Raw genomic sequence first — 22,733 nt, forward strand, 5'->3', positions numbered from 1 at the left:
GGAACATATACAAAATAAGAGGAAGACATACATTAAAAGGACAAGTTACAAAGTGCCTAAATGTAGCGCAAAGGACTTGGTCCAAGTATAGAGTCTGTGTGTTAGTGGTCTGAGTGACTGTGGGTGGCCAGGAGTGGGTATGGGGGGATAGTGTTTGTTTACAGTCTGAATGGCCCAGAGGAAGAAGCTGTTTGTGAGTCTGGAGGTGGGACCTGACTGACCTGAGGCACTGTCAGGAGGGCCGCGTGTCAAACACGCAGTGGGCAGTGGTCATCTGTGATGGTGCTGGTTTGGATCTGGTGATGGCCTCCAGGGTTGGCATAGGGCAGCCAGTGATTTTTTGGGCAGTGTTAATTACCCTCTGTGCAGCCTTCCTGTTCTCAGTTGTGGTCCCTGCGTACCAAACACTGAGACAGTAGAAGAGCACGCTCTCCAGTGAGGAGCGGTAGAAGGCCAGCAGCAGCTTCCAGTCCAGGTTATTCTTCCTCAGGACACGGAGGAAGCGCAGCTGCTGCTGGGCCTTCTTTACCAGGACGTTAGTGAAGATGAGGCAGAGAATCTATTATGACCTAATAAATGGATTTTAAAGGTAGTGCTGAACTGGGAGCTAGCGAAGTTGAAAGTCAGTACTGAGCTAATAAGGTCAAATTTTCATGTATGTGTAAGGACGACTGTATTCTGAATTACCTGTATGTATCAATACTCCTGCTAATGAGGATATAATATGATAAATGGTGGCTGAACCAAAGAAACATGGCAGAAAACAAAAAGGGGAGATGAAAAGATTACCTTTGAAGAAGCAGGTGGATTCATCGCTAATGAGTCTACTGCCACAAAGGAGTGAGGAGCCTTTAATTACCTTGGATTACCTTCATATAAAATTCCTGCCAAATTAAAGTCAATAAAGACTATAACCCTCTGTGGACCTTCTGTATCGAAGGTTTACCTGCTGTAATTTTCATTCCTAATCATCAACTATGAATCCCTGCATCCCTTCTCATTAAAAGTCTTCAAAAAATGACATCTCAGCAGAATTAAAGGGAAATAAAGCTGTCGATTCACAGGTTGATCTACGTTCCTACCATCACTTATGGTCACGAGCTCTGGCTAATGACTGAAAGAGTGAGAGTGCCGATGCATGAGGCAGAAATGAGCTTCCTCTGAAGGGTGGCTGGGCTCTCTGTTAGATAAGATTGTAGTTTGGCTATCAGGAGGCCACTTGTTTTGCGAATCACTGTAACTAGCAAGAATAAACAAATAAAGATAAGTGCAAACTTTTTGCACAATTTGAGCGAATGCAACAAAATCCATCTTATGTGCACTGTAATGGGTAAATTTGAATAACAATGAAGTATGCTTGTATCTAAAACTTGCAAAAATACAACCAAAATGGAGATTTGTGGGTCATTGAGTGGCTTATAATGGCTATAACCATCAAAATCTGTAAAGCAGAAATAACTGGAGACACCTGGTAAATAAAACAACAAAAAGTTATTTTAAAATGCCACAGTTCAAACAATTGGGAATAATTCATGAATAAAGGCCAATTCAGTGAAGGATAAGTTAAAAATCAGGGATGAAGATTGAAAACGTATGAAATTATGAAATCAAAGGCCTGTTTATGATCTACTTCGTCTTTGATCTTTTGTTTATTGTTCTTCCTCTTTTGTAGGTCTTTCTTTGACATTTGTACAGCTGGGTATTGATCTCTGTCCTCTCTCTCCCTCTCATGTTTTATTCACCTGTTTAGACCGAGGTGTCCCATTTCCTGCCCCTGCTTGGCGGCCATCTTGGTTGGTGGCACTGCGACTTGGCAGTTGGCTTCACACTGCCACTGCTTGCTTAGCTCAGCTCTGGTTTTTCTTTTCCCATCTGTTAAACACACACACACACACACACACACACACACACACACACACACTCACGCTGGGATGTGTCCCAGATTCACGTCTCAGCAGGCAAGAAGTTCAAATCAAGTTTTAATGTTCCCCATTCTCGCGTCTGATTGGCTCACACACCCCATGAGCAAGGAGTGGAAAACAACATTTTTTTTAATGCTCTCCATTTGAAAACCAACTTTCTGCTCACATGGCTTCTGTCACAGATAAGATGAGCCTGGTCAGATGAGCTGAGCAGATTGTTGTTACAGCTGTAAAAAATTTACTTACAGAGTCGCAACATATGACTCATCTGTTGAGCTCTGCCTAATTCACTTTGCTCTACAATCTCACCTCAATTATAGCGAAAAAATTATATGTTAACCTTTTAATCTAATTTTTTAAGTTCGAGAGAGACGTGCAAAATAACACAGACATCCTAAGAGACATAGTCAGTGATACCGTGATGTTACCCGGTGATAATCTGAAGGCTCAACTTCAGCTAATTGGAGCCAAAAGTGACCATCCATGAATGAGAGTTTGGAGTGCAAACTATTTTACTCTTACTGAAGCGAATATTTATTGGACTGGATAGTGCCACACAGCAGGCCATTGTACCTGCCAGGTAACTGTAACTTAAAAATGCTCCAACACCAACAGCATGAACACGGTCCAGAGGTAGAGCTGGGCGATATATCGAATTTTTTAAAAATATCGATATATTTTTATACGAGATATAAGATGTGACAATATCCTTTATATCGATATAGTCTATGTTACGTTATAATTATAGTTGCGGAGCCGCAAGTTTGCCTCTCTTTCGTCCACTTTTGTCTTTACACAACGTTACTCGACCTCGCCTCTCCTTCACTGAACACAACTCCCCCTCCTCCCCCATCGCTTCACCTGCAGGCAGCGACAAGATGGACACGGCAAATCTCCGTTAATGAGTTACTGTGCATCGCCCCGTGCGTGCGGCTGGAGGGCGTCAATGTGTTAACGAGCTAACCACGCTAACGAGCTAACCAAGCTAACGAGCTAGCCACGCTAACGCCATGCACGGCCTGAAATCCTTTCATTTTCTCAAAAGTTGACAGCGCGCCTTTTGTATGAATTCTGGTTGTGCTTGATGACCGCGAACCGATTTTATGTGATACACAGCGCTCAGCAATCTGTCAAAAAATGTTCTAGTTCGACTTTGGTAAGCTACGGAGCTGCACCGCTTGATGGATTGTCGGAGCATTACGGCTACCGAGGAGCCTCGCGGAGTAATACGTACTGTGCTTCAACGTAATATTACCGTATTGTGTGTGTATAAGGACCATAAATGGCACCTGTTCAGAGACATGGTTACGAAGCGGATTTCAAACTCCAGGCTGTCAGTCACGCAGTAGAAGTTGGGAACAGAGCAGCTGTGAAATCTGTCTTTGTTATTATGCTCAGCGTCTTTTAGTTTACATTTTGACTGCACAATTGTGAGCTCTTTGTTATGCACAAAACAACATAGTTTTCTTTTATTTATAGAGCATCATTATTTAATAAATGCAAATAATTTATTTTTGAGTAGTTTTTTTCATGTACATCTATGCTGTATGTTAATAAAAGTGCCTGTGTGACATCTGGGACACAGCTTTGACTAAGAACTCTCTTTTTGTTCTTACTTTATGGCTTTAAAAAAATATTGAGATATATATCTTATATCGTCATCCAGCTAAAAAATATCGAGATATGAATTTTGGGTCATATCGCCCAGCCCTATCCAGAGGTCCTGTTCAGTTGGTCGTGGTGAGACCTAGCAGACAGCCAGGAGCTACAGTCTGTCTACAGGCACCTGTCACTCACAGTAACCACACCTCTGAATTTTAGCCTTAATATAAATAAATGTGTAATGTAAATAAGACTAACCAAGAGGCAATACTGGAATATCCATCCATCCATCCATCCATCCATCCATCCAATTCAGAGTGGCAGGGATGCCTGGAGCCTATCCCATCTGTTATAATCTGTTATATACAGATTTAGCTGATTTACACAAGCTAGCCTCACATGCCTTGACTGTGGTTGGAAGCTGGAGTATCAGACAAGAATCCATGCAGGCACACGGAGAACCTAAAAACTCCAGCCTGGATTTGAACCCATGACCTTCTTGCTGTGAGGCAACAAGATTCACACCACCAAAACCTGCAGTTTCTTCTAACAGCTACTTGACAATGGCTCCAAAATTGAGCCAATACCAGTTGACTCCTGTTAGAGCAGAAAATAAATGTGTTTACAACCTCCTACAGTTTTACTCTCTTAAACTAGTTTTGCTCTCTGTCTGGCATGGCCATACATAAACCATGGCCGTGAACTAGATCATGGTTAACCATAACAAATGAATGGAGGATGTTTATAATACACACATGTAGATTTTCTTAGGATTTTCACAACTGTATCAATCCCTGCACCTAACTTTGCTAATCAGTTTCAGTGAGTTAAATTCTGGCATTTTATTAGTAATTTTTTTTTGCAGATATCTGTGTCTATGGCGAATAACTAATATTTCTGAGTGTGCCTCTAGTGGTCAGTGGATGAAGTGCATATTTTGTCCTTTCTTTTTCTTATACAACATTAACTTGACATTCCTGAAATGAGACAGAAGCTGAAAATAAACAAACTCATGACTCCTAATTTCATAATAATGTGCTTTGTCTTTTAATTTTCTGAGTTCAGACTTTCCTCAGTGTGTTATTTCTCCTATTGAATTAGATTTTTCGAACCTGCTATTACTTAGTAAAGCAGCAGTACATGTAATCACGGGTTATTATCTCTCACCTCTGCAGCTCTGCATCTACCCTGTCGTTCAGACTCGCCTCTCTGCTTTGTGCTTGTGTGTTTGCACTCTGCCTGGTACAGCCATGAATAAACCATGGCCGTGAACGACATCACAGCAGTCAGTGTCGATGGTTAATCAGCACCAGAAAGATGACAAATCGGGTTTATATTTCAGTTAACACACAGAGAGAAACTCATAGATACAGGCAGACAGACAGTCCCTCTTTTCTGGTTTCCAGAGTTACAGGTCTCTGATGTCTCGTGCCACCTGCTGCCCCCTCACTGTCCAATAACGCCTACTGGTGATTCACAGATCTATTTCAGGCCTCGCTACCTGCCTCCTCGACGTCGACGTCTCACCTCAAAGAGCCGTCACCACCTCAAATCAAATGGGCGATTCATATGTGACAAGTCAAAGGTGTTTTTAAAGAAACACCTGTAGAATCTGGATTCATAACAGAGATAATACCTCATTCATACACTTAGCTTGTGATCCACCATACACAGCAACACAACATGACAACTTCATTCATGATTTTAGTTTATTTTGACTCAGCCTGCTTCTGAAAATAGTCACTACGGCACCAAATGTCAATAAATCTGCCACTGAAATAGTCCCCAACAAGGATAATACTCAGCTTTATTCCAGAAATAAAACTGTATATTTACAAGTCATTTTAGAACAGAGAATAGAACAGAGAGTCCAATCTGAAATTACTGGGAGCTAAACCCCACACATACTGATGCTTCTGCTCCTCTTCTATGTAGCAACACCAGATTCATCTTTTAAGTTTCCCTTTAATCCTCTGTTTCCATTTTTAATTGTTTGCCTCCTTTAAAAGGTTTTAGCTTCATAGACTTGTTCTAAATCAAGAGTTTCATCAGCATTGTTCTTATTTAGCAGTTATTATTTCTGAGTTGTAACATCTGTGTACTACACTAATTTCAAAGTACTAGCCTACACAGTCTCTTAATCTTGAATTTAGGTATTTTCCAGTCCCACTGCCACAGATGCCAGATGCCTTTCAACATTTATGAAAGAACAGGTTGTTCTTAAGCGCTCACCAGATTCAACTCTGGTACTGTAACAGGATGCCACAGTTGCAACAAGTCAGTTTGTGAAATTTCTTCCCTTAGATATACCACGCTCAACTCTAAATGGTGTTACAGTGGTCCCTCGCTATAACGCGGTTCACCTTTTGCGGCCTCGCTGCTTCGCGTTTTTGGGGTATTTTTGTGTGCGGTTTTTTTGTTTGTTTGTTTTTTTTGTTTTTGTTTTTTACAGCCCATTGTGTTCTGCATCCTGATTGATTGGTTGTAGACCATTGTCAATCTCGTACCGTGTCTCCTGTACAGTACAGAATGCGTTCAGTTTGTCAAATTTACATAAATCTTTGAACGCTACCAGTGTGACTCTGAAGTGCTGTACTGTGTGTCTGTAAGTTTTCTCCCCAACAAACACAACAATGTCGATGAAACATTTTGCACCGTCAAAGACAACCGCGGGTTCCTTTGGTTTCATTCTATCTCTGGACTTATTTTTCTACGAAGGTTTGAACTTTGAGAGTGTTTAAACAAGAGACAAAAGTGTGAAAATGTTCATGCCCGTCGGAGAAAAGTGTATAAAGTGTGTAATGAGGGGTTTTACAGCCTTAAAATATCTATAATAATTGTAAAAAATAAAGTTGGCTACTTCGCAGATTTCACCTAACGCTGGTTATTTTTAGAACATAACTCCCGCGATAAACGAGGGACCACTGTATTGCAATATAGAAGTGTTTAGGAGCCACAGCAGTTCATTCACAAAGTGGCAGGTCATGTAAAGTTATAGACCAGAGTCCCTGAGTGCTGAGGAGCATTGTGCATAAAAGTCAACAACACTCTGCTGAGTCAGTGAGTCTGGACTTCCAAATTTTCTTTGGCATTAAAATCCGCACAGAAGCTGTGCTCTGGGAGCTTCACTGTGCTGGTTTCTATGGCTGGAAGCCTGACATCGCCACACACAATACCAAGCCCTGGATGGAGTTGTGGAAAGCATGCCACCGCTGTTCTCTGCAGCAGTGGAAATGAGGAGTCATGTTTCTTTATCCATCAGACAAGTCTGACGAGTCTGATGAATCTGTGTTTGGCGAATGCCAGAAGAACCTGCCTGAAGGTTTAGTTCCAGTCAAAAGAAATCTTAATTCTTTAGCGTACCAAGACAAGATGGCCAATTCTAAGCTTCCAACTTTGTGGGAACAGTTTGGGGAAAACCCCTTTTCTGTTTCAGAGTGACTGTGACCAAGTGACACAGCAAGGTCCATAAAAGCATGGTTCGATGAGTTTGACTTGGAAAAACTTAAATGGCCCTCACAGAGTCCCAACCTTAACCCCATTGAACACCTCAGGGGGGAGCTGTGGCTCAGGAGGTAGAGCAGGTCATTTACTAATTGGAAGGTTGATGATTTGCTGGCTGAACCAGTCTGCCAGCCAGAGAATCCTTGGGCAAGATACTGAACCTAGACTCACTCCTGCTGCGTTCATTGGACTGTGAATGTTAGATAGAAAGCACTTTGACGTAGAAAAAAAGTGCTTGTATGAATGTGTATGTGAATGGGAGAATAAAGTATGCTGAATGCTCAGGTAGAGTAGAAAAGAACTATACAAGAACCGGCCCTTTCAGTTTTGGATGAACTGGAATGAACAATGAATGCTTTGGGAGATTGAGATCCAGGAGCTCGCATCCAACATCAGTGTCTGACCTTACCAATGTTCTTCTGGATAAATGGGCACACTCCAAAATATTGTGGAAAGCTTGATGGGATGCCATAGGAGTTGCAGAGCATCATGTATAAGAAGATCACTTTTTACTTTGCACACATCTTTCCAACCTCTGTCACTTCCTGCTTAGATCTCTGAAACGTGAAAAACAGCCTTCGATAAATGAGTATGACACGAGTACCAATCCAGAACCAGCCGAGCCAGCTGTTCGTCTCTTTTGGATAGACTGTGTTACATAAAAACAGAGCCTGACTGCATTTGGTGCACCGGTTTCAGAGTTAACGCTGTCCTCTGGAGCTGTCTGAAACTGCAGGACGCCCTCCGTTTCTGTTGCTGTACTTTTTATTTTTGCGTTTTGCTCTGCTCTGCTGTGACCCAGTTTCTCCCTCAAGGATCAATAAACATCATCTTCTCTCTTTATCAGCACCCGCAAACGCGACGAATGTGTAGGAATTTGTCCTGATGACAGACGAGACGGAAAGCAAACATGGACAACATCGATCGGTTGTTTTGTTCCTCTCTCTCTTCCTCCTATTTTATTTTTTTACACTTTTTAATGACATCAGTGAAGCCCTTGGGGTCAGATTACTGCATGAAAATGTTATTAATATGACATTTTCATTGATTTCGACTCTCTTTAAGAACAGCGGGAGGCCCAGACAAGCACAGACACACATTAATTTACCAAAGAAGAGCAAAGATAAGAATAATTTGTGTGTCACAACTTTATTTCCTCTTCTTTCCTCTCTGGTAATCGTCCGTGATGTCTCCGATTTATCTTATGAACCTTAACAGCGCGTGACTATGACAATGACAATGAAGTGTTTATGGAAAAATAGCACCACTACCAGCTACAGTAGTAAAAATGTCTTACAATGACACTCCGCAGACACTTAGTTGTTAATATTTCTTGTACAATAATCAGAATAACAGCTGTTTTAATAAGTGTAGGAGCAGCAGGGGCATCAGCTACATTAGTAAGAGCGGTAAAAGCAGCAGTAAGAGAGGAAGTCATTTTAATTTATAGACAAGTGAGAAGTTGTTTGACCACTTTGAGTGGTCAATAAGACTCGAAATGCACTGTGCAACTGTGGTCTTTCCCCAAGCACATATAAAAAAATACTAATTGGTACTATGCATAGAAATTTTGCAACATTTTTCAAAAATTCCATTTTTGTAGTGTGCAACACTGTCAGTGGAGGTTAAAGACTGGCCTCTGAAGGGTACAAACCACAAGCATTCAATGAAAAGGGGAAGCGCTCCAGTGACAAGCACACGCTAAGCAATTTGCGGTTCAGCTTGTTTCCCGATGACACTTTGACACTTTGACTAGAGGAGCTGGGTTATTAAAACTCCGACCTTCCAGCTTCACCTCCTGAGCCTCCATCGACCCGTACAACTGAAGGTACAACTGGATACTTGGGTTTGTTGACCTGCTCCTGCTGTGATCCTGCTGCTAGATCGCCAATAATCAATAATCAACCACTGCCCCTGAGGAGGGCTGTGGAGGAGGGTTAAGTGCACTTGTTAATTAAGCTGTAATTTAAAGTCGAACCAACAGATAAAAAAAAAAAAAAAAACCACACTTTCTTCTGTTTTCTCTAACTCTGGGGTGAAGGTGGATCAATGAAGACACTCTACACACATTCATTCATCTCAAAGAGTGAAGAAGTAAACAATCCCTGCAGAGCCCAGGTCTGCAGGGATTGTTTAAATGGACAGGTGTTGACATGAAACGGTATCAAGGCACATTGAATCCAGAATCTTGAACTAAAATGATTAATCTAACAATTCTGTAAACAGGAAATGAATGCATTCATAATAACAAGCTGAAAAAAAAAAACACAGTTACTTGAGAGCTAATGGCAAATCAATCTGACCATCGTTGCTCCCCAAGATCTTTATCCCTCAACACAACCTTATAATTTGCTTTCCTTTCAGATGGTCAAACGCTTTATTGCAAGGACTCTACAATAATACAGAGAAAACAGAGAAAAACCCAAACAATCATATTGGCCCCTCTGATCAAGTGCTTTGGTGACAGTAGGAAAGAAAAACTCCCTTTTTAACAGGAAGAAACCTCCAGCAGAACCAGTTGCAGGGAGGAGCAGCCGTGACGGGTTGGAGGTGAAGGGAAGAAGATTTGGCACCAACGTGTAGCGCGGTGTAGTTATCAGCAAGCTTGGCAAGCTGGATGAGCAAACCGCATCCATAAATGAACACTAACAATAACTAGAGATTAATAAAATACTAGAACTGATGGTGTGAACCATTAAAATGGCACCAACAGCACAGACATAGTGGAGAGGTCCACCTCCGCGATTTAAATTAGTTCAGGTGAGCTAGCTGTCAATCAAGAGCCCCACCCTGTTCTTCAGTTTCCAAATGGAGGAGCTATGGAAGCACAGTTGTTATGAAAGTGAAACATCCACAGAGGCCAACACTGTTTTTGTAACCAGGCTTTAAACATAGACACAGCCTCAAGTGGAGGCCTGTTGCTTGGGCTCTAGGGCTGCAGCTGTTGTTTGTTTTAGCAGCCGTGTAATCTATTGATTATTCCATCAATTAATCAAGTAACCAGATAAGAAATATTTTTTTGTCTTATTAATGAGCAATAGTAATTATTCAAGTGAGAAAAAACAGATCTTTCAAAATCAACTGCTTTTTGGTTTCCATTTTAGAAATTGCAATGTTTAAAAGTTTAACTACAACCAAACTGCAACGACATAATAATTTACCTTTACTCTGTCTTTGTGGAAGGTTTTCTGACATTAATTCAATTTTCTTTCAGTTTTATTTAGCGGCAACAACAGTCACCTTAAGGTGACTTATATTTTAAGGTAGACCCTACAATAACACATACAGAAAAAAACCCAACAATCATATGACCTCCTACGAGCAAGCACTTTGGTGAAAGTGGGAAGGAAAAACTCCGTTTTAATGGGAGGCAACTTTTTTGTGCTGCTGAAAAATAGTGTAGATGTTAATAATGAATAATAATTCAGTGTCCAACAGACAGTGTCCAATTTGATATTGTTTCACTTTCAATCTGAAAAATGCTACGAAAGCCTTGCAATTAATATGGTCTAGTACAGCCCTTCTTAGACTCACCCCTGTTTGCTTCCATGTAAAACAGGACAGCTGCTGTCAGCCTTCAGTAAGCTGTCTAATTAAACCAATGTGACTAAGTTAACATTTTTGTATATTATAATACAACTTCTGGAGGCTTACTGCAGATTTTTCTCTGCATAAAACAAATGGCAGTGGATGGAGCAGTTAAAAAGTTCGCTTTTCTTCATGTTGGAGTTTGTTGATCAGGTGCTTTGATGAAGGACTGAAAATTTGAAAGGTGAGTGCAGGAACAGTGCTGATGTTTTGGATGTTTTCTTTCACTTGGCCTGAAATTTGGGGCACTGTGGCCATAATGTTGTTTAACTTTTTAATCACACGCTACTCCTAAATACATATCTATTGCAGGTCGGTTTTAGTCTCAAATGCAGGTGAAACACTCTTGTTTACATAGTTTATTACATCAGGGTGCAACAGAGCCATGCGAAGCATTGAAGCCAAGAATTTGGTAATTTATTTAATCGAATTACTTGATGAATAATTGCAGTCCTAACAAACTTCAATATAAGGAACCTGAGTCCCCCCCTCCTCCTGTCCTTTACTATTTTTCGCACACATGACCATTCAGCTCAAAGTCCTGCCACTTTTCCATCTGCAGCCTCACAGAGCTGCCAGCATGACTGACATCACTCCACAGCCGACATGATGAGCAAGGATCCCTGTGGGGAGGAGGCCGGGCGGACAGACACCGGGTCATACACATTCTGTCTGTTTGTGCTTCACTCTTTGTATTCATCTCACATTCAGATTCAACAAGCAGAAAACAGGCTGAAAGGTCAAAGCAGTTCCTCCAAAAACCTCCAAACAAAAACATGTCAGCAAGTGTTAAAAATAAATCCTCATTAATGAGACTGAAATCTGAGCCTGAGTTATGATTACGCTGTAATGATGGACAGATGATGGAGGACGGTAGGAGGTGGATGTGAAGGAAAGTGGAAAATGAAAAATGGAGGCATGATGATGGGAAAAAAGAAAAAAGATTAAAGAGAAGCAAGGATCGATGATGAAGAAATGGAGGAGCAGAGGATGAGTGTAGGAGGAAGAAAGAATAAAGGAAACATGGATTAAAATGATGATCAGAGGGTGGATGAGGGGATGTTAAAAAACTGAAAAATAGCACAAGGTGGGGGTGAAGTGAGAAGAGATGGAGGAAAGTCTCAAAGAAGAGGAGGAGGATGATGAAGAGTGGAGAAAAAGATGAAGGGAGAAAAAGGGAAAATGATGGATGATAGAGGAGGACTGAAGAAAGAGAAAAACAGATTTAAAAGTAAAAAGAGAAAGAAAGAAGCAGAGGGGATGTTCAGGTGCCTAAAACAAAAAGATGTTGGGGTGGTAATGGATGGATGAAAAGAAAAAGAAAGAAGTGTGTGGAGAAGGAGACAGGATGGGAAGACAGGAAAGATGGAGTGATAGAGAGACTGGAGCAAGAAGAAAAAGATGGAGGGATAGGAAGGAAAAGGAAGGAAAACAGAGGGTGAATGGAGAGATGGATAAGAAATAAGCAGAGGATGGAAGGAAACAGAGGAGAGATCAGGAGAAGGAGGTGATGCAAGAGGCACACAGAGAAAAGGAGGGATGGGGTGGAGATATGATGGCGTGAAAGATGGAAAAGATGATGGAAGGAGGACAAAAAGGAGAAAGATGTAGCAGCGTTATAGAAGAGGGATGGATAAAAATAACACGAGGAGGCGAAGAAAGTGTGGAGGAAGAATGGAAGGATGAAGGAGAAGGAAGAGGATGATGATGATGAAGGAAGTTGTTTGTATTTTAGAGGTAAATAGATTTTTAAAAAGGATGAAGGAAGATGAAGAGGATGGACAGACGGAGGATGAAGAAGAAGAAGATGGAGGGATGTGAAGGAGGAAGGAGGGAATTCCCTGTTGCGTGGATCAACAGCCAATCAGCTGCACACACACACTTTCAGCTCACACACTGTTACATAACATTACATGCAAACCTCTGTGTGTGTGTTTGAGGGGGGTATACCCCGCTTTTAATTCACACAAAACATCGCGAGAAATCTGAATATTTTACTCACAAATCTCGTTTTTATTTGAGGAAAATAATCAGTCAATTTCTTTGCACAAAAACAAATTTAAAAACACCCAAATGAGGGAAAATGTCGATTTTTAAACACTAACCTACAGCTTTTAACGGAATAAATCTGATTTCATTAAAGATTAAACGTGTTTTTGTTGATATGAGTGGATTTATGTGCAACCACAGGTCCACAGGTTTGTTTTTTTCCCCGCAGAGAAATGTACAGACACATGAAGGGAAACAGGAAGCGGGTCTCTCGCTTCTTCTTACCTGAGTGGCTTTATGGAACTGCTTCTTCAACCCCGCGACAGACATCACTTCAGCGGCGGAGGCAGCAACCACGGAGAAACGGTGTGTAAAATATTTATGTGCGAGTGTGAAAGCTGCACGGACAGCACGGAGGCTGGGACGGGAGCGAGGTGGAGCCCGAGGAGACGGCGGTAAATCCTCCGGTTCGGTTTAAAGTCAGTACTGTCCGCTTATTGTGGAGAAAAAATGTGGTGGAAACGCGAGCCAATGATCGCCAAACCAAACCCAGCTGGATCTATTTTCAGTCAGAGAGAGAGAGAGAGAGAGAGAGGAGGAGAGGAGGAAGAGGAAGGGCAAAGATCCTCTAATGAGAAGGTGGATCACACCAGCCTCTTCATACTGGCACTAAAAACCCATTTCATATTTATGATCTTATTCTTTTGCCCTTTTGGTATTTGTCCACCAGTGATATGATGTGTGATGTGCTTATAAACCAGGATGACCAGCTTTCAGTTTATGGCTCATGGGAAACTGTCTCCATTCAATCACATGCTTGATGAGACCAAAACTAAAAGCTGGACTTCAATGGGAAAACAAGCTTGTTTCGTCTCAACATAAAGTTCAGCCAGAGCCCAGGACACTGGGCTCTGGCTGCACACCATTCCTGAGGTAGGGCTTCAGGTCCATTCCCTGATACTGATGTTCTCCAATGTACTGAAAAGTGTTTGATTTGGCAGATGTGCACAGATGTGTCAGTGTGATGTCATAAAGAGGTTTAGCAGTGAAGCAGACTAACAGAAGCTGGAGGTTTACGTTCATTAAATCCCCGCAGCCTCACAGGACCCAGAGGTGCCTCTCCAAAGTGAGATATTTACATAAGTTGACACTGTGGCGCAGCAGCTGCAGCTACAGTTACTACTGCATTATTCAGAGAGGATCACTGTAAGTCAGTATATCTGTTTCTCTACACCTGAGACAGGTGAGCTGTCACTCACAGTCACAGTTTCACTAAGAAATAATTTCTTATACATCGACTGACTCGATGTGTTTTTATTTTACTTTTGGTAACAATTTTTTGTTTTGTTTTGTTTTTTGACCATTCACAGTAGTGGTTAGTATTAATATTGTGTGACCTCTCTAGTCACTTAAATTTTGTGGTATTTATGTGTAACCTTCAACTTCTAGAGCTTTTTCTGGTCACGTCAAACTAGGAGGAGACCCTCCAAGATATGGGGATGCTTCTCAAGATCTCCCACAAGGACATCAGGAATAATTAAAATAATCAGAATCAGAATATTTTATTAATCCCTAAGGAAATTATTTGCCTATCTATCTATCTATCTATCTATCTATCTATCTATCTATCTATCTATCTATCTATCTATCTATCTATCTATCTATCTATCTATCTATCTTATTCAGCAACTAATAAACATTTTTCTGAGCCCCACAGGCAGCAGATTTTAAGATGATCTGAGGTGTTTTACTCTGTTTTGTTTTGTTTTTTCTCCTCTCCTCGGGATTATTTAAAGGGCCAGTTCACCCAAATGTTTACACTGTTTGCCAGCCCTGTCAATTGGTGGGTAATTAATGCAGCCTCTCCACTTTATTTGAGCATTAGCACTGATGATTTAAGGTCCAGTGTGTCCTCTACCAAAGGAGGTAATAAAGGGAGCTTGTTTCCTGAGTATTTAGAGAATATGCTGCCACAGAGGTGCTTTGGAGACAGTTTAATGGGTTAGGAACCTTTCTAAGAAGAAATGAGAGTTTGACTGCAGCCAGAAACAAAGAAACACAGAACACATGGGGAAGATGTAAAGACCTAGCAATACAAGAAAGAAGAAACACCATCAAACAGTGACCAAAACTCAGATATCAGACAGGAAACAAAACCACAGCAGTAATATTTGCTCTGAAGTTTTAGTTATCTCCCCTGACAAACAACACTAATATCTGAGCAACAAAACAAAACAAAACAAACAAACAAACAAACAAAAAAAAACACACCATGGAGACTTACTGAACTTAGGGGAAAACAAAAAAGAAGCAGTTGTAAGAACTCAGAAAATGTTGCTGTGATCAAAAAGAGCTTTTGCAGATGTTAGATGAAGTTTCTGGAATCCCTGCACAAGTTAATCTCACGTTAATGGTTTTGGTTTCTGTCCTCGGAGCCCCCATCTTTCATACACAAACGATCTTCGGCAGGGAGGGGAGCCTCACGTTATTTCTGTGACGTCAGCACGTCGGCCTTCGCCACCTACGAGCGATCCCCGCGACGCCCCCCTGAGCACGAGACACCAGCGCGGGCTCGTGCTGCTTGTTGGAGACGAATAATAATGATGTCACGATGCTAACGCGACCTCAGCGCGCTGGCAGGATACGAAACTACATCTGGATGAGAACAGAGAAGAAGAAGGAGAGGAGGAGGAGAGTTTAGGGTGTTTGCGTTTCAGCACCAAGGACAGCTCTTTAGGGGGTCCAATGGTGCGTTCAAACACTACTGGGAAATATCAGATTTTATTCAAGTCAAAGGAGTTGGCAAGGAGTTGTTCTCAGGAGTTGTCTGAGAACCTTCACAGACATCAGATTTGATCCAAACAGGAGGGAAAAACGACTTGAAAGCTGAAAACTTGTGTTAAATGAGCTGTTAGCAGATAAACGCAGATTAAGGACAGCAATGTGAAAACTTAAAGTTTTCATAAAAACTGTGATATCTCACTCATCTTTTCTTTTTAAATTCAGTAGTGACAGTGCACATTAGAATAGAATAGAATGCCTTTATTGTCACTATACAGATGTACGATGAGACACAGAGCATACAGAGCATCTCTTACTCAGTGCAAACATGTGGGAGAAGAAGGGGGTGCGCAGCTGTGTGTGTGTGTACAAATATACAAATCTGGAAAAAAGAGGAAATAAATATGTGATGAATAAATAATGTTGTGTATTTACAGTTTGGGTTATTGCACAGTGGTGGTGGTTTATAGAGGGAAGTCCTTGGAATGGGGGGTGGAACTGTGTTATCGGTGCATGTGTGAGTTCAGGGTGGTTATGGTTTTGGGAAGAAACTGTTCTTGAGTTTGTCAGTCTTTGTGCTGATTCATATGTGGCACTTCCCTGAGGGAAGCAGGTTGAACGACGCAGCATTAACACAGCCATGTAAGCATGTTAGATGTAACTATTCCAAAATTTAGCACACATACAGCTAATTTAAAGCCACAGTCCGCCAGTCCGTTACATTAAACCATAAAATATACAAAAGACTTTCAGATATACAAGAGAAAAATAAAAAATATAATACATCAGACTAAAATGATCACAGGTGTGCTTTCAAAGTTCCAGTATTTACCTGCCTGTGGTGACGGCACAGTTTGTCCAAATGAGACACTCATGGTGCCCTCTAGTGGTGGCCGTGGCATATACATCACAGCCAGCCCATCGGTTAATAATTTCATTTAAAGCTCAAAAGATTCTGTTTTTCCAAAATGTTAGACTAAGTTCTTCTTGAAAAGTGGTTCTCTTGAAGAAAGTGTTGTTCCACCAGCAATGGTAAATACAAAAAAACAACAGATTCACTTAAAATTATATAAAATTATTGTTACATGGGTGGATACCATTTTAACACCTTTTAATGTGCAGTGTGAAACTAAGTGAACAGGATCACATTAAAGTGAATCCCCTCGACTGACCATTCAGCTCAAATTTAGTGTCCAATTTTTAATAAAAATAGCAGCAAACCTATATAAAAAGCGCTGAGAGAATCTGAGCATTTATTAATATACAAGAATAAAATGTGTGTAATTCAAATGTCCTATACTAAATATATGTCTACATACACTCACCAGCCACTTTATTCTTTAAAGATTTTGGTCTGTATGGCACCAACAACCATGCCATGTTCAGAGTCACTTACCTCACCTTTTGTCTCCATTCTGATGCTCAGTTTGAACTTCAGCAGGTCATCTTGACCAATCTTTACATACCCAAATGCACCGAGTTGCTGTCATGTGATTATCTGAATAGATATTTGCTCTATTGCGCGTTTGAACAGGTGTACCTAATGAAGTGGCCACTTCCTGTATAAGTGTTTTCCTGTAATCATAGTTTTTTCCCCTCTGCGTTTCACTGTACACACTGAATTTACAGCTATAAAACAATTTCATCTTCAAATCTTCACTTCTGTGGGACATAAAATGCCTTAACAAAAAAGGCTCTAAAAACAGCGCTTTGCTGCTTTAAACCCGTTCCCCTCCTTTATTTGTCCTGACAGCGAGCACTCCGAATTCACACACAGTTTCAGTTCTTCTTCTGCTGTAAATGAAGGAAAAATGAGCTGATGAAACAAGCTCTGTCATTATAAACTTCCTGCTGACGTTTCCATGTGAAGTCGTCTTAGACGTTTCTCTAGCTGGACGACACTCTCCGCTTTGATACAAAATAAAGCTCAGATATTTTCCTCTACATGCCTCTACACAAGTTCATCTCATGACTTTGAATCCCCCTGGAGATACTGACAATGAAGCACGTACATAATAATCCAACCTTTCAACTCGGATCTTATTTAGTTTTATTTATGTACTGAAATCTAATTTCTGTCATGAAGAAAGTCTTTAATCAAATATCAGAAACATTTCGTATATGGAGTTAAACATGAATCCTTGTTTCAGCTGCAGTTTAACAGGTTCAATTCACTGACAGGAAACAACATTAGAAATATAATCATCCTCAACTCATCTGCTCCACTCACACTGAACCTTCAATGACAACACCTTGGCTTTATTGTAAGTGTTAATATATGGAAACATACTGTGAGTGAAAGTGTGTGTGAAGGTGTGTATGTGTGTGTTAGTATCAGGATCAGAGAATGACAGCTGTCCTCTGTTCCAGTCCAGATTCACTCTGATCCTCTGGAGCTTCTTCTGTACTGAGAGAGCAGTGAGAGGAGCTGATGGTGAGAGTGCGTAGTATTTACTTTCATAGAACCCTATTCTCCATAATCCAGACAGTATGATTCCCTTCCTCTGAACAGACTCTGAAAATACACCCAGTCCCCACCGTATACTGTCTCCAACCTCGACATCCCAGCTGTGAGTCCCTGAGTTAAAGCCCTCAGAGCCCAAGACAGAGCAGGAATCATCAAACCTCTCTGGATTATCAGGAAGCTGTTGTCTTTCTCCTCCTGTCACACCGGTCAGATCTTCAGACAGGAAAAGGTTTGGATGAGCAGTGTTTGGGTCCAGAATGATAGGAGTGTAGGAGACCATGTCCTTCATATTGTTCCAGATGTTGAAGGTCAGGTTGCCCAGGTGTTTGGCCTGGTCTATCAGAGCTCCTGAGGGCAGCTGTGGATCATCCAGCAGCGGGCAGCGTTGTACTCTTTCCAATACATTCTTGTAGTTGTGCAGAAATGAGACGTCTTCAGCTCTCAGCTCCTCCTCTGTGGCTCTGACTGTGTCTGAAAGAGCAGCTATGTCTCTGCTCAGGGACTCCATCTTCTCCATCATCATCCTACTCTTCTGCTCCTCTTCCTCCCTCAGTGCAGCCAGCCTGGCCTCCTCTTCCTCTGCTAGAAACTGCTGAAGCTTCTTAAACTGCTCCTTAATCTGCCTCTCTGTGTGTCGGGCCTGGACCTTAATGTGTTCTGCTGTTTGATCAAACTTCACTTGAACTTCTTTACAAACCTTTAACTTCTTCTTTAAGGGCTTCAGAGTTTCCTGAAGTTCCTTCTTGTGTTGTTGTGCAGCTTCATCGATGGGTCTGAATCTGTGGTTGGTGTGTTTTTCTGAGTCTCTGCAGACGACACACACTGGCTGCTGATGGTCCAGACAGAAGAGTTTGAGTTTCTCAGAGTGCAGACTGCAGAGAGCCTTTAAAGCTCTCTGATCTCTCTCCTGTAAGAACGACTCACACAGGTTCTTTAAAGCCAGGTTTAAAGGTGGCTCATACAGTGATATTTTCTTACAAACTGGACACTCACGTGTCCGTTTTTTTCTCCACCATCTCTTCAGACAGTCTTTACAGAAGCTGTGGCTACATGACAGAATAACAGGATCTTTAAAGACCTCCTGACACACTGGACAGCAGAGATCCTCCTCTGATCTGGAGGCCATTGAGTCTGTGAGTGAAGCTGAAAACAGCAGATAGGAAGTACAGTCAGTTCTGGCTCCCCTCCCTCCTCTACTACCTTCACTGAAACTTCCTTTCAGTCGTGTTTTTGCTCAGACTCACATTCAGTGTGTGGAACGTCAGCAGCTTGAAGCAGCAGTGTGGGAGTTTTCCACTTTTCTCTCCCGTAGCTGGACTCACTCAGGCTATCTTGCATTCCAATACTCAGACATCAACCTATCAGTTTAATGGAATGATTGCTAGTCAAAATTTAGGACAAAGTGGTCACAAGTGAATCTATTCATTTGAAAAATGTATGAGATAAAGGTTAAAAAAAGTTGCTTTAAAACTGATGTAATGCAGAAGAGAGTGATAAAACTAAAAGAGTTAACCGTGATCAGAAGGAGAACAGTACTAAACAAACACTTCAGCTGTTCTGTCATTACCATCGGGCAGAGAATTCAAAATATCGGGCCAGATTGGTGAGGTGGGCCAAAAGCAACGGTTAGCATCACAACGCCAGTGTCATGGCCCTGGATGGAGCATGGGTAAGAAACTGCATTGGCTAACAGCAAATTGGAACTGAATATAGCACCCATTACTATTAATGTGATATTAGTGAAACGTTTGAGATTGCAGGGTGAAACTAACTAGACAAGACAAAGATCGACCTTTAAACAGAAGAGGGTTGCGCCCACAGGAGAGGCAGTAACTGTCCCAACAGCATTACTCCCACTGTGGTGATCCTGGGAAACTGGAAAGACTAAGTAGGTGTGTGTCTGTCAAAGTAAACACTGGCCAAAACACAGAAAGCAATACAACAAACATCCTCAGCCTTGGGCAAACCAGCACACTCACCCCAGTCACTCCGGTCTTGTTGCTCTTTTAGGTCACAGGTGTACGGTTGAACAGAGCTGGGATTAGTGAAGAATATTAGGCTGTTGTGTGCCTGCCACCCTCGTCAGCTGTGAACCTTCCTCACAGGTTTCCCAGTTTGTACTCAGTGGCTGGTGTGAAGCTCCTCAGCTGGTTGCAGTGTTGGCAATGTAGCGACGGAGCGACAGTTTCCTGCAGTTGGGGCGAAGTCTGAACAGCTCTGCTCCCTCTCACCACCACCACACACACACACACACACACACCTCTGGTTTTGCTAGACAGAAAGTGTGAGTGTGTGTAAGGAAAACACACACAAAAGGCCACATTAATTATTGACATGGTTTTATGACAGTGTTATCACCAGGTAGGAAAAAGAGTCTGCTGGACTTTTACCCCTACAACACACACGCGCGTGCACACCCAAACGCACTGTGTAAAAAGTCCTGCATGGATAATTTATAGGTATGTAGTAACATTGTATAAACATGTTAAAGAGCTTAAAATCATCTTTTCTAAGCATGATTAAACATGAGATTCGTCTGAAAGACTGAAAACATGAAATGTAACCAAAGTTGAATATTAGTTAAGCAAAAACTCAGAGATGATGCATTTACAACTGGACATAAATACAATAACAAATTCAGGTGCTAACCTGTGTTACAGGTTAGCAGATTTGAGAAATACCTTTCATAATTTACCTTCTTAGAATAATTATAAAATAATTTATTAGCTATTTTGATGCACTTTGTTAAATTATCAACACTGATAAAATATGAATATGTATTATATTGTGTATTTGAAATCATTGTACATATAATACTGTAATTCTTTTGCCCATTCCACTTTTCCTTCTAGTTTTTTCCTTTAATTTTACAAATAACAAAGTAATTAACATGTAATACAACTGAAAAACCCCACAACCTCTCAAGTGCATAAAAAAGCTAAACTTACCATGTATGTTAATACTACAAAGGCAACGGCCATCATAGTAACAGCGACGGCAGCAATGACAATGCCGGCGATGATGCCACCGTTAAGCTGTACGCCAGTTTGAGGACCTAAAAGAATAAATGTAAGAAGCTGTCGGAAAAACACACCTTTTACTTAAATGAAATGAATACTTATAAACAATTTGTTTTACACGTAAGTTGTAATATAACTTTCATAGTTTTACATTTTGAAAGTAAGAAACAGGATTTTAAAGTTGACACTTAGGTGAACTGAAAGCCACTGGAGCTGTTTAAGAACAGGTGTTATATGTTCAGTGGATCTGATTCTGGATATAATACGAGCAGCTGCATTTTGAACTAAATACAGTTGATGGAGACATTTATGAGGCAGACCACAAAGAAGAGAACTGTCGTAATCTAAACAAGATGTGCCAAGAACAATGACAACTATGGAGGTAAGATTACACTGAGTTAAATGTGTTTTCCCAAATATTTACTTAAAGTTTCTGTGTTTTGGATCTCTGTATCAAACATTTACAACTCATTTAAATGAATTCTTTTTCATCTTTTAATACACAAAAGAAAGATTAGTTTTATTCTCAAAACTGTCCTTTGATTGTCTAAAAATTATACAACAAGTGAAAACGGATAATTAACACAACAGTAAATTCAGCTTCATTTGACTTCTTGGCATGTTTTTTTACTCGTACTTGTCATGGTTCGGATTACCTCTTTGATTTATTTGTTTTTTAATGAATAAATGTCTTAATGAAATGGCGAACCCTAGTGTTGGTACAGTTTATATCCAAGTGTAAAAGAATGGGATTCATTATTAGTTAATTATTAAAAAATGTTAAATTTAATAACTTGCTTTTGTCTAACAATACAAAAGTATAACAAATGAAAATACACATCTTGGTCCTTTCTTATCTGTATTTCTTATCGGCGTTCGCACACTGACAGCTGGAGCTGTTGGAATATTGAGAGAAATATGAAAGTACTGACTTACAATTGTAAATACTTTGATTAAATATTTAGTATTTGCTGTTCCATCCTACATCCACTTGAGATGTGTGTGTGGCACATCTTTTAAAAGATCTTCATTGGATGAATATGAATTTGACCCCTTTGTAACATCTCTGATTGTACTTAATTTAAGTGTTGCTGTTATTAAAACAGTTTCCCAGTGAACATATCTGCTGAGGCTGCATAAGTAAGAAGCAAAATGAATAAACCCGCCGAAGTCTTCATTGTGCTGAGTGAAATCAGGGTACTGACAAATGGTTAGACTAGATTCAGTGCAGCATGTGCCTGTGTTCTCTTTTGGTTGTGAAAACTAGTGTCTCTCTTTCACACTGCTCCATACTTTCTTCCTCCTTTATACTGTGTCTGTAGAAAAAGAATTCAGTGGTGTGTAATTTTTTTTTTTAGCCAACCTCTATTTCCTAATCTTTTAATAGCAGAATGGAAAATAAATCCATTTATCAAATCATATGTGCAAACATAAATGAAAGTACAGTACAGGAAGTTCTTCATTAATCTGTGAGTGTGTGTGAATGGATGAATGCAGCTTATTGTGTAAAAGCACTTTCAGGGCTCACTAATGAACTTCTTGGATGAGAGTTGAAGCGTCTTCGAAAAACGCATGTGGGAAGCTCTTTTGTAAGTCACACTGTTTGACAGTTTAGATTGCAACACAAAGCTTTGCCCTCTTCAAAGAACTGACCGCAAAAATGAGAATTTCATAAAAATTTTGCACCTCCAACAAAACTATGTGCAAATAAGAGTTAGAAGATGAACACGAATCCACGGGATCCACAAAAAACATGAATTCCTTTTGCTTTACTCAACTCATGATTGATAATGTGTATGAAAATGAGTGAGACAAGTAACTTACTTAAAGCTTCTTTGGTCTTTTATTGTAAGTTTATTG

At 40.7% G+C, this 22,733-nt stretch overlaps 2 protein-coding genes across 2 annotated transcripts in view; both read right to left on the reverse strand.

The window, feature by feature from the left end:
* LOC116332186 (endophilin-A1-like) overlaps nucleotides 1–13,163 on the reverse strand; it is a 50,880-nt gene extending 37,717 nt beyond the window's left edge. Inside the window, exon 1 of the mRNA XM_031755043.2 lies at nucleotides 12,891–13,163. Within this exon, the coding sequence (XP_031610903.1) occupies nucleotides 12,891–12,935 (45 nt within the window). The 5' untranslated portion in view covers nucleotides 12,936–13,163. The remainder of the gene's footprint in view (nucleotides 1–12,890) is intronic.
* Nucleotides 13,164–17,404: 4,241 nt separating this feature from the next.
* LOC116332187 (nuclear factor 7, ovary-like) lies at nucleotides 17,405–20,082 on the reverse strand. The gene is made up of 3 exons (XM_031755045.2): nucleotides 19,833–20,082; nucleotides 19,098–19,211; nucleotides 17,405–18,996 (listed from the first exon to the last, which is right to left on the reverse strand). Exons 2-3 carry the CDS (start codon nucleotides 19,189–19,191, stop codon nucleotides 17,600–17,602), a joined length of 1,491 nt encoding a protein of 496 aa, XP_031610905.2. The 5' UTR covers nucleotides 19,192–19,211; nucleotides 19,833–20,082; the 3' UTR covers nucleotides 17,405–17,599.
* Nucleotides 20,083–22,733: the final 2,651 nt, after the last annotated feature.

The sequence above is a fragment of the Oreochromis aureus genome, linkage group 3 (assembly GCF_013358895.1).
Source record: "Oreochromis aureus strain Israel breed Guangdong linkage group 3, ZZ_aureus, whole genome shotgun sequence".
Lineage (NCBI taxonomy): Eukaryota > Metazoa > Chordata > Actinopteri > Cichliformes > Cichlidae > Oreochromis > Oreochromis aureus.